Below are 12,835 nucleotides of genomic sequence, written 5' to 3' on the forward strand. Positions count from 1 at the left end.
TTGACGGCCTATATGCGATCAGATGAGAGGGCGGATAATGAGGAATAGTCAGTCGATGGTGCTGGTTAATTAGTGTGACCTGATCCAGGGGCCATGTTAGAAGAGTTGTTTATGCCACAGCGTCTAATGAGGAGGATTTAGGGCCGGATGATCTATTTGGAGTGTTGTTTATGAGTACTGGCCTTGAAAACCCCACTGAAAATCATTATAATGTTCCAATAATCTATCTAAAGGGACTAATAATGTATCTGTGATGTTCAATATTAACTTTAAATAATGACTTTACCATATCCTGTGGTATTCCTAAATCCTTAACATAGAGACTTAGGTCTGGGACTCAACATTGAGTTTCAAGGCTATTTAGAATTCATATTCCTCTTATAACACTCCAACAAGGACATTGCTGACTGTGGTAGGTCTATTAGTAAGTATATAACTTCATATCTATTTTAGGCTGTTTCATTGCCTGTATTCTCATTAATAATAGGGGGGCTGGAGCCTATCCCAGCACACTTCAGGCAAAGGCAGGGTACACCCTGGACATGTCGCCAGTCCATTACAGGGCAACACATAGCGACAGACAGAGACAAAGACCATTCATGCTCACATCTAAGGGCAATTTGTAGAATCACCAATGAACCTCAGATGCATGCCTTTGGATGGTGGGAGGAAGCCGGAGCACCCAGAGAGAACCCATGCAGGCACAAGGAGAACATGCAAACTCCACACAGAAAGACCCGGAACCGTGTCATTGTGGGGCGGCAGTGCTAGCCACTGCACCACTGTGCCGCCCCAAGTGTAGAACCTTATAGCTTTTTCTGTCCGGTGTAATCTCCAGTATACCTGCAAGGAGTTGTGTTAGAAAAATTACTCAGAGGCTGGATTCAAAATCAAACATATCGGACATTTATTCTTGCAAGAAGGAGCAAATACATGTACACTCAAAGAAGGATGTCCAGCATCCTTCCTCCGTAGTTCAGCTTATATACAGTGTGACAAACAGTTGACAGTCACCCCCACTTCCTCTGTATATCTGATTTTGTAGATAGTACTGAGTGAGGTCGTAGGTCACAAGATAAAGGTACACAGACGTTGTAACTGAGACTATAGAACCATGTTGTGCAACGGATAAATGAGTACATCTTTTCTGGGACAATAGGAACATGCTGTGCAACAGATAGACAAACATTTGACAAGTGTGATGAGTTCATTATTTTTCCATCAAGTTGTTATATATTCTGTCTACTTAAAGTGACACATAACTCCTCTATAGTGCAATGAAAGTATCTTCAAAAATCTTATAGCATTATTATGATATCAAAAAACTGTTAGATCTCGTATCCAAGCTAATTTTTAGTATCATCGTCTTTAAATATACTTCTGGTTTTCCTTCAAGGGCCTGTAGTTGGATGTATATTCAATTTTGTGGCCTATAGTTGATTTATGGTACGATATCTATACCACTCTTTGGCAACTTTGTTTATAGTCACTTTGTAGCTTTAGGGGTTGTCCTTTTGTACCAAAGAAATTGCCATAATATTCAAGGACTCATGGGTCTGTAGCAGATTCATTCATTTTATTGTTGTTATATTGCTACAATGTTCTTATAATATCTGCATGCTGACCTGATCTAAAAGTGAGTCTATATGATGGGTTTTATGTTTTCATGGCATAATATAGTGGCCTAATTTTATAACTTGCAGTAATCAGTGGGTACTAAATTATACTTATATTGCTAATTTATAGGTTTTCATCTCTTGTTCTATTGATTGACATGTCAAGGACAGTTTCCAATCTAAAGTCTCATTTTAGGCACGTGAATTTATAGTCGGGTGATTTATATCATGGTATCTCCACTAATTCTTTATTACTTAATATCAATATATCATATAATATTAGAAGTCTGCAGTAAAACTAATATTGAGTTTAAAGTGACTTCAGAGTCATTTTGTTCATCTCCTGTATTTTCATAATATTCCAGGGCATCATAATGATCTGCTTTGTGAACCGTATGCTACCAGAAATTTGTAATCTTAGAAGAGTCGATTGTAACTGCTTTTGTATATATCAGTATATACTGTTCATGTAATATCCTCCCACTGATAAAATTGGAGTACAACGTATAAAGGTTTAATCACTTACACCGCCATAACATTTCTATGTGCCTTAAGGATTAGGTATGATAGGTTACCTATTATTGCTTTTTAGTGTGTGAGTGACCTTTATGGTATTTTATAATACTGCAATACTGTATACTCTTACCTACAGCTGGTTTATTATCACTTCAAAAACATTGGTGCACAAACAAGGGATGAACACAGAATACTTACACGTACACACGCACATGAACAAGCGCGCGCAAAAGGCTCTGCATCTGTCGTGCTGAAAAGCCACAGCTTTGACTACAGGGCGCCCTGGAGATAATTGGTGTCCTTGGAGTTGAATAAGCTCATTCTAAAACACCTCAGGCCCGGGCTGTCCTGGTGTGTGACTGTGTATTGAATAATTGATTCAGAGAGGGAGGGGGCGGTAACTATCAGATCTGAGCATAATGACTTTATATAATTAGCACGCAGCGTTGAAAAAAACCCATTTGACTGTGGGAGTTTTTGCTCAGAGAGAGAGAGACAGAGAGAGGCAGAGAGAGAGAGAGAGAGAGAGAGAGAGAGAGCGAGAGAGAGAGAGAGAGAGAGAGAGAGCGGTGTGGAGGGTCGGGCTTTGCAGAAGCTCATTTGAGGGGAACAGCCGCAGCCTGTGCAGATACAGAAATACTTATGCTCTGACATCAGCTAAGATAAGGCACAACCGCTCTTGATGTGAGGACGTTGTTTTCATCCATCCACCGGCTATTTTAACACACGACCCACAGAAAGCGACTCTATGCTGATTGTCTTGGTTTTTCTTCGGGGACTATGAAAAAGCGGAGCTGAAGTTTGAGCGACTCCAGGTTGATAGAGTAATTTGCGCTGTGCGTCAAGGCCCTTGTGTGTTTATTATCGCTCTTCGTGGTGTTATCTTGCACGCAGGAGTGCACGGGGTGGCATTTCTCCTCTTGTTGGATTGTTGTCGTTTGTCCAGAAGGATGGTGCTGGACAAGGAGGAGAGTGAGTTCAGAGATCCATTTGTAATTTTTGACCCAATACTCCAACTTGAATAGGTACACCTGTGCGAACTAATGCAATCTAATAGAATGTTCTGCCTTGAGATCTACTGTTTGATGCCTGTTATGTTCAGTATGTGTTGACATTATCAGCTGTTAATCCAACTGTGTTCTACCAATTACTATAGGCCTATATGGTCATAGTTATAGCAATGTACTGGACTTTATTTACACCACCTTTACCCATGACTTCAAGATTGAATTGACACATTTCCCACAACATTAAAAACTTTGTAAATGGTGTACCTAATAAACTGGCTACAGAGTTTATCTTTGCGTTTCGTTGTTTTAATATATTTTAACCTTAAAGAAGGCAACAAAAATAGCTTTAAGAGCTGTAAAGGATTATCTGCTACAATAAAACCTTAAAATCTAGACTGCAGTAGAACAGATGTTCCTCCAGTGTTCGTGTCAAACTTAGTCTGTCAAATACTTGAATTAAGCTTTTCATGTTTACTCTTTGTTGCTTCTTCAGAGCAGACAGACAACTATTGTTGAACTGAGGCAGGTTATTTCTCAAATGTAACCCCAGCTGTCTCTGTGCCTGTCTTTGTCCTACTGTCTACCTGCTGGACTATTTCCTGCCAGGTGTGTCTCTCGTGTCCCTCCAGTCCAGAGAGAAGCCGAGGGGCTGTGCCGGCTGTAATGGGAAGATCCGGGACCGCTTCATGCTGCAGGCGTTAGACAGGTACTGGCACGAGGACTGTCTGAAGTGTGCCTGCTGTGACTGCCGGCTGGGCCGGGTGGGGTCCACCCTCTACACCCGGGCCAACCTCATCCTCTGCCGCAGAGACTACCTGAGGTACGGCCTCCACAGGTGTAATGGAAGCGTGAGAGGGTATAGTGGAAGACGTGATGATGTGTGCATCATGCAGCTTCAGCAAAAAAATCATTCCAGAAACCACGGCCATTGCTGTCAAAGAGATCACATGCAGAATTTGCAATATATTGATAACAATATATTGGCAATGTGAATAGAGATGTAGATGAAAAGAGCTAACCGAAGCAGAATTCCATGTATTAAACAGCAACAATATAACATTCATAACGTTCATAACATAACATGACGGTTGAAGAGACAAAGCAACAGTCAGCTGTGAGTTCAAACAGTTTGGACAAAAACCTAACCCTCTTTAACTTTACAGTAACGGAGCAGGCAGGCTGCAGAACTTTTAGCTGCGTGTATGTTTTGTGTCTTTGTTAAAGAAATAGAGTTTTACGTAAAGTTATGTCTTGGACTATGTCTTTGTAAGGTCCTGGAGTCTCTGTTGGTGAATGTCTGGAACATAACCCCAGTTAAATGGTAAATTGTCGCTTGTACACAGGTTTTTCACAAACTTGACTTAACATGGTGTTTGTGAAATTTAGAAGTGTTGTAGTTGGATTATATTAGCTTTGAACGGTGCTTGGGTACTTTCCCCCCTGTTTTTTAGCCGCATATGCTAAGTTAATAGATCCTCTCTTGTATCTGGCTCCATACTGTAGTTATTGTCATCTTAATTTATGGCAATAAAGAAAACACTGAGATTTCCCAAAATGTAAAACTCTTACTTTCAGTCAAGAAGACATTTTTCTGTAACGTATACAGTCCTCGTAGCTGTCTGCCCTGCTTGAGAGGACATTTACATCACTTAACACATTTCAAACACTCCTTATAAACCCATCAAACAAAGATAAATGTTTTTAGATTGTCTAAACAGCTCCTTTATAAAATCCTTTGGAGTGAGGTTATTTATCACCTCCAGAGATCTGTCATTTACTATAGAATATACTAATACACTTGCAGTTTAAATAGGTTTCCAGGAGTTTAGACCATGAATCTCATTGACACCCCAGTTATATACAAACTTAAGCCTAGCTCAAAAGACTTTTCTGAGAGTTATACACCCCTGATTTTACTTGCCTGAAATAACGACGTCTGGTGTCAGGTCAGCAGGGGAACTCCTGATATCTCAGCCACATTGCTGAACTCATGTGTTAGTCTCATGTACAATCCAGCTGGATTTGGTTGGAGCTAAGTCGCTCATTAGCCGCGCTGCACTTAAGAGACCAAAACCCCTTTTGACAGTTAAATTGGCTAGATTGCCTCCTGTTTTCCTCATCATTGCAAGGGTACAGACCAAAAGCCTTTGAAGAGTGGAATTAAAACCATGTGATTTCTTTTAATTGGACCATTAGTAGAGAATTAGCATTGAGCTTCGTAGCCTTGTTAAGGAGAAGGAAAAAACCCACCAGGTGCCTGCGAAGGACTCAGGCTCGTTAGATCAGAACATTCTGTTAATTAGGACTCGCTTTTGTACCAGAGTTGGTCACTCGTTTGATGACGTGTTTCATTTGTTGTCCGAGGCTGTGGGACACATGCTCAGCCCTTTGCTCCCTCCATTCCACGGATGTCATTTTTTTATAACGGTGCCAAACCTCCTTTTCTATTTGGCCTCTAATGGAATATGGAAATCAGCAGCGGCTACTTGTCTTCATGTGTGTCAGGCTCTTAGGGAGCTATTTGTTCATTCTGTTTGAGGTGAATGAGAGGTGAAGCCATCTGCAGCTGGCCAGCGCAGACTATTTAAGACAACACAGCGTTTGTTCTCAGGTAGTTTGAGGACATGGTTCAAAAGTGGCCAGATAAATTGATAGTTTCATAAAAGTGTTTTCCACCTGCTTCTTAAAGTAAGTGACATTTTCATATAAATTGTGACATTTTCACATCAGTTAATCTCCATAATGCATTAGTGATCTAAATGATATCCAGTCCATGAAAACTTTTATATTTGATATTCTGAACACTCACATGCTGTATGTGAGGAAAAGGAGAAAGTTTTGTGTAGAAGTAACAGAGGTTTGGTTAGAATAGATTAAAAGCTGTGCTGTCACAGTGTTGGCAGAATAGGAACAACATTGTTAAAACATGGGAGCATTCTCACTTTATTCCAAACTGGCTAATTGCATTGCTATTTCTTTAATCACAGCATACACAATGGTGGAAGCAGATCCACTGTCATAAATTTCAAGCCAATTGTTAATGAGTAAAATGAATTCTTAACATTAAAATATTGTACACAATGTTTTGAATAGTTAAGATGGAATGAAAAATAAACACATCAGGGGCAAAGTGGTAATTAATGACTGAATCAATGACAATGGTAGCTTTGTAGTAATTTTGACAGCAGTGTATTGTAGTGCCAAAACAATTAATCATTTCTGTCATACAACAAGCAAAAACATAAAACATTTTCTGCTTGCACTCTTAAAGAAGTGAGCATTTCATCCTGCTTTTCTTTCTCATCCCTCATAGTAAAACTTCAGGTTTTGGACTGTCGATTCGGCAGACTGGTCCATAATAAACTTAATGGTTAGTCGCTGCCATAGTTTAATGACATGACTGCAGATCTTATTATGAGAAGCTCATCCTATCATCTGCTCATAATTATTATTAGGGGGGGTGATTTGAATGGTTTCTCACACTTGGCTGCACTTAAATACACTGTAATTGTAAGTGAGCTCTGCATTAGAAGGAGGAGAAGAGATAGCCATCAATAATCTTTTGGAAATGCAGTGCACTTCACCGCTATGAAACATTCATTATAGTGACACTCACTTGGACACAGGGGCTACTTTTTAGGCTTGTCTTCCTTTTATTTCAGTGTTTTTTTGCTCTTGGCTGAAATGTATCTATGTCTGCGTCCAGATTACAGGCCTGCTTGTCGCCCTCTCTCCGTCTGCAGGCTCTTTGGGGTGACGGGGAACTGTGCAGCCTGCAGTAAGCTGATCCCTGCCTTTGAGATGGTGATGAGAGCCAGAGACAACGTCTACCATTTAGACTGCTTTGCTTGTCAGCTCTGCCGCCAGAGGTAAGATTAGGGGAGCAATTAGCCAGGGAGATCAAATTCAGTTGACTTATCTGGGAGGTGTACTAGTGAGCTCACCAGTCATTATGAGCATATTACCAATGCATTGTACTCACAACGTGATGAAATCCACTGCACAGTTTAAAACCTTGGGGGGGGGGGGGGTGTTAAAGACTGTATATCACTTGGATAGTTAATCAAGCAGAAGTCATGCAAGATTAATTTCTTGATTATCAGTGGATGTATGCTGAAAATATGCCTGAAATGCTCTTCTGGGACCTCATGATTCACTTCAGCTCCAGCAAGAACCAAGACCCACTTCCATATTTTTATTTCTCTCGGCAGATTTTGCGTGGGAGACAAGTTTTTCCTCAAGAACAACATGATCCTGTGCCAGCTGGACTATGAAGGAGGCCATCTTAATGGCAGCACCGAGAGGCAGCCTCAATAAGAGGTAATATGCTGATGACCATGAATTACAGGCCCAGACAGCTGCGCTGACAGTTTGAACTAAACCATGCGCTTAGATATCTGGAAGGTATACAAGTGAGCTCATGAGCCCATCACAAATATAACCATATGTAGACATGAGACTTTAAACCAGAGGTAGTTTGTTATCTATGACAAACCAAGCAGTGATACATATGCATATGATCAGTTTTGAGGGCTGTTTACCAAAATACTTTGAGGTCGGATAATTTAATCCATTTTGTGTATTGAAATGGTCAAACTTGAATACCATTAGCACATATTAAGAGAGCCAGTTGACTAAGTCCCTCACAATCCTCTCAATGAAATGGATAATCATTTGCTTTTTAAATCAGCAAAACAAACTGGTCGTTGGTTTGGTCACCAAATCTGTAAACCAGGTGCCCACTGTCTCAATGGATAAAGAAACTTTTAAACAGTTTACCGCTACACTAGATACCAATATAATGTTCATGTTTAAATCTATTATTTTTACACTTTCACACTAAATCAAAGGACTATGTGTCACTTGAAGTGGCAAGCCCACAAACAATTAATATACTACATGTTCAGCACCAAGTAGAACACAAACAAAGTTGGCATCTACCTGGTAAACACAGTGAAGGGTTCAGGAATAGACCAGAAACTCAGCAAAAAGTGGACAAAAACAATCAGCTGCTTTCACACATGTGAAATTAGAGGACCCAAATGTCTGATTCATTTGGAGAGGACATGAAATGAACTTAAACCTGCCAGCTCCCGAGGACAAAGCCATTGTAATGTCCAATTGAGGCCGTGTGTTATTAGAGCAGGCCATTGTCTGGAGAATTAGTAGCAAGCGAGCGGCCATGTTGATGACGTTTCTTTCATACCTCATACACGCTCTACCGAAGTATTGCCAGTTGGTCAGAACATGTCAGACAATCTCAGTTTTTGTGCTACATGTGTAAAAAGGCAACTGAATGATTCTTCAGACGTTCTCCAGAGTGTATGGGAATAAATGAATGAACTCTATGAATGAGGATGTTGCTTTCTGACTGGTGAATGTACAAATTACAGTAGCATTTTTGCAGTCACAATTTTATACGGAGACTTTGGCAAAAAAAAAAAACGTGAAACATTAATCCAGCTTTAATGTGTGCTGACTTAAGTCTGTTGCACTCATAAATGCGCTTCCACATGATATTTTGTAGATCACATTGATCAGTCAGTTCTCAAAGGTCTTAAGTTGAGCTAAATGTTTAATCCTGCCAACCTGAACTCTGTTAAAAGCAATTACACAGAAATGTCTGTTTCCTTGGCACTGTCTGAGACACTGTACATTTGTCCTTTTTTCACATTTCTAAATGGAAAAAGCAGAAAGAAACGAATAAAAGTGTGAGGTTGTAGTCCCTAATATTTTCAGTGAGTATGTTTTTATAATGGGAGAGTTGTAGTGGGACAATTTGGTGAAACATAAGAAAAACAGTATGTTCACTATGCCCATGAAATGGTTTCCGCCCTGTCACTGCTGCTGCACTTTGAACATGTTGTCTGCAAGTTTAAAACAAATTTAAAGAACTTTAAATTTTAAACGGTAGACAAATAAATCCCGTGGGAGCAGAGTACATCCCTGGTACTTCTTCTTGATGGGTGTGTGAGCAGTGGTCGGCTGTGACGGCTGATGGTTGAAAGAGAGGTGAAAGCAAGTGCAACTAATACCACAGAATCCACAGTTATGAAGGTTTCGGGATCTGCCCTGGTTCAGAAACATTCCCTAAAGCCACCAGCAGACCAACTTATCATTATGATGCTTACTGTACTACTACAGTTTATAAAATACACAACATCGTACTGGGTACTTGATGGACTCAACTTGATGGAAGTATTTATTTTTTGTAGATTTTAGGTCTCCCAGAGTTCATGCTGAAACACGTTCAAATGTTTAGAGATCATTCTTTATTTCAAAAATAAAATGCTGATGCATTCAAGGATTGGACCAACCCTGGAGGATTTACTAAATTGTAATTTTAACTGAGGTGAGAAATAAAGTGTCTTGATTTAATTTGTTTGCATTATGCCTTATATTTTATTTGGAGTGCTAGAGTCTGTCTTCAAAATGTGGCTCCAACATTACTATTTTGATAAAATGGCTGCATTGACGGCTGTATGGCTTCCACATGTTGCATCTCTTTGTAGCTGTTCTCTCAGACCCAAATAGCTTTGTTGATTTTGGATTTGTTTAAACTTTTGTCTGAGTCTTTACATAAATCTGACCACTACATAATTGTGTGTTTTACTTGGTTCTCCTCCTTTGTGAATTATACTTTTTTTTTTTTATACCCAACATGGCCTTCATCCCACTGGGTTAATTGTGGATAAAAAAATTTAAAAAAAATAAAAAAAATAAAATCATTATTTGATCATAATTTATCATTTTCTGAACATTTCTTAACACACACATATAGTGATATGATTTACCATCTATGGCAGTTCATACACACTCATCTCCAACTTTCAATATAGACAACAGGCCAAATTTACTAAATAGAGAATGACAATATTAATTACATGCTTATTTTCTTATTTGTAGGTGATTTATTTAGTCCCCCTTAGTGACCAATTCTTGCAGGTAAATAATTATAAAATGTAATGACATATCAGTTCAGTAATCCATTAGTGTAAGATTTATCTTATTAATCTCTGATGTTGTTTTCTGGCTTTAATTTTTGCATCTTCCAGGGTAATTGGAAGAATGTGAACAATAGGGGATTCATCTCTGGCTTTCAATCCAAAGCTCATTTGTTTCTGCTAAGATAAGTAAATTTTTTTTACAAATGGACAGTTAAAACATTTTTTTTTAAGTTCCAGAAACTTCTTAAAAGAAACCCCAAGGGGTTCCTATATATTGGCAATATTATGTTTGGCAAATTATGCTAAAAGTGACAAATAGTGCTGCTGGGGGACTATTTTAGGCATTATGATTTGTCTGTCTGTCCATCCCATTCTGATGAACGCAATAAATCAAGAATTTCTCGAGGGAATCTTATCAAACTTGGCACAAACGTTCACTTGGACTTAAGGATTAACTGATTTGATTTTGGTGGTACAAGGTCAAAGGTCAGTGTGAGCGCTCATGTTCCTCCCATCTGCCTGTTCCATTTTCATGAGGGCGATATCTGAGAAATTCTGAGGGAATTTTTTACAAATTTGGCACATATGATCACTTGGACTTAAGGATGTAGTGATGTGAATTTGATTGTGACCTATTGTCTATCCTCTATTTTAAATGCAATATCTCAGGAACCACTCAGATTTTTTTTAAATGTGGCACAAACATTCCCTTAGACTCAGGGATGAAGGAATACGATTTTGGTGGCCAAAGGTCACTGTGACATTACAAAACACGTTTGTGGCCATAACCCAAGTATTCATTCGCAAACTAACACATTTCACACGGGATGTTTTTTAAAGCCTTTTTTCTGGCTACTATTCAACACCATAACTAGGGAACAGAAGGGGAGATTGTGACTATATTTTATAATTAGGCCGTTACTGAATTGGTGACACTAATCTTGGGTGTACATCTTGAAACTGTGGTGTTTGGTTGAAGGTGTGTGTAAAGCATCTGTATTTAAGAATTTGTAGCTTTTGTTTTTGCAGAAAAATCTATATTTGAAGCATTGTCTATCTATCAGCTTCATACCACAGTTAATACAAAGCTAATCATATGTTTCTATTGAATCAAACCTCACAGAGTGACCTGGACATGTTTTCTTATTTTTCTCTTTGTCTCTGCAGATCAGGAAAAGGACTACTGTGAGCCAGCTGGACTATAAAACTCACAACAGCACACTCCTCATCAGCTTCTTGTTTCAGACTGAGCAGTGTGGGAAAAAAGAGACCCTGATTGAACACATTTCCAGCAACCCATGTTTGAACTCTTTATCACAGAGCTGCATGGTTATTTCCAATAAAAGTGACATTTCTGAACAGATGGACCCGAGATCAACCAGGAAATGAAAATGGAGTAATGAAACAATCGGGAGGATATATTTTCAAGCACTTAATGTGGACTATGAACAGAAATAGAGTGAACTAGTGTTTGCAAGTAATTTGTAGAGTCTGTTTCACCAAATGTGAAACACTAGATGGATGGAGTGAAGCCAATCAGGCCGCACATAGCATCAACCAAGTCATCCATTAAAGAAAAATACAGAGTTCCCTGTGATTGTCAAATCCTTCTGGCAGCCACTGAAGTGTCTTTTGTGGTGAACCCCACCCAGCTGGCTTGAAGGAAGCCCCAAAACAAACGGAAAAAATATTTGCAAATGTTGTTTGGCTCAGTTTAGCAACTTAGTAGGACAAAGTGTTCTTACTCCATCTTTCTCGACTCTGAAAACTCATAGTGGACCTTAAAGCCCCACCATAGGTTTGTTATCTCTCTGCTCTCAAGCTGTTTTTTTTTTCTTGTCTAATTAAACAGGATTTTCAATTCAGTTTGTGTGATCATTATTTACGCACAGAGATGACCCTGAACAGTATATGCAAATATGACACCACAAGAAGGAAGAATTCCTCCAGACAATGTATAACACCCAATAAAATCACTTCTACTCCTTCCATGAATATGCAAATTGTTGGACAAACCGGACACCAAATGTCTGCTTCAGTGAAAAGTCATTTCCCAGCCTGCGTGCATGGATGTTTCAAGTTTTCACATCACATTTCTCTAAGGCTCATATTGGAAATCCATGCTTATGTCCTGGTGTTAAACTCCCGGTTTAAGAATTAGCTGCGTTTGCATCTGATTGTGGCTTTATGGAGCTTTATAGTGAGTTTCAGATCATTGTTCAGTGGCCTGGCCCACAACACCATTATTTTGATTCATTATCACCGCTTTCATAGAGCTACTTATGACCACAGCAGACCTCTGTTTTCTGATATAAAACTTTAAAAGCCCTTTGAACACTACCTGCTACCTACCAATTAGGTAGTGAAAGACACTTTTCAGGACTAGCTGGTGATCATGAAGCAGCATTTAGTTGCTAAAGAGTTGTCTTTCCCTCAGAAGTTGGTAGATACCGAAAACGGAACTAAAAGCTAACTTTGGACAAAATGATTTTGCTCAGTAACTGCTAGATGTGTAATTAAAAGTTAGCCCAATCAAGTTAAAATGTCAATTTTGTCTTCACAACTTGCTTCTGCAGCCCCAAGGGGTAAAAAAAAAAGAAAAAAAAAGCTGTTCCAAGTTTAAAGTGAGCACAGAAGAATTCCCTCTTTAGGGAGGTTGAGTGACAAACTGCCGAATGAAGGTCAAACATCCGAGTGAGTAAACATACTATTAACAAGGAATAATCTCAACATTTCACGCATTGGG

At 39.2% G+C, this 12,835-nt stretch overlaps 1 protein-coding gene across 2 annotated transcripts; it reads left to right on the forward strand.

Annotated features, from left to right (window-relative positions):
* Positions 1-2,705: 2,705 nt before the first annotated feature.
* Positions 2,706-11,954, forward strand: LOC138206476 (rhombotin-1-like). Of its 2 annotated transcripts, none has more exons than XM_069163215.1 (5): positions 2,706-3,104; positions 3,749-3,962; positions 6,886-7,011; positions 7,354-7,462; positions 10,198-11,954. In XM_069163215.1, the coding sequence occupies exons 1-4, from the start codon at positions 3,083-3,085 to the stop codon at positions 7,457-7,459; spliced, it is 468 nt and encodes a 155-aa protein (XP_069019316.1). In that variant the 5' UTR covers positions 2,706-3,082; the 3' UTR covers positions 7,460-7,462; positions 10,198-11,954. The 2 variants fall into 2 exon arrangements, with proteins under 2 accessions (XP_069019316.1, XP_069019315.1); XM_069163214.1 differs by having other exon boundaries at positions 2,707-3,104; positions 11,257-11,954.
* Positions 11,955-12,835: the final 881 nt, after the last annotated feature.

This window comes from Embiotoca jacksoni, unplaced genomic scaffold (assembly GCF_022577435.1).
Source record: "Embiotoca jacksoni isolate LCO1_2020_lvr unplaced genomic scaffold, fEmbJac1.0.p SCAF_3, whole genome shotgun sequence".
NCBI classification, from domain to species: Eukaryota; Metazoa; Chordata; class Actinopteri; family Embiotocidae; genus Embiotoca; species Embiotoca jacksoni.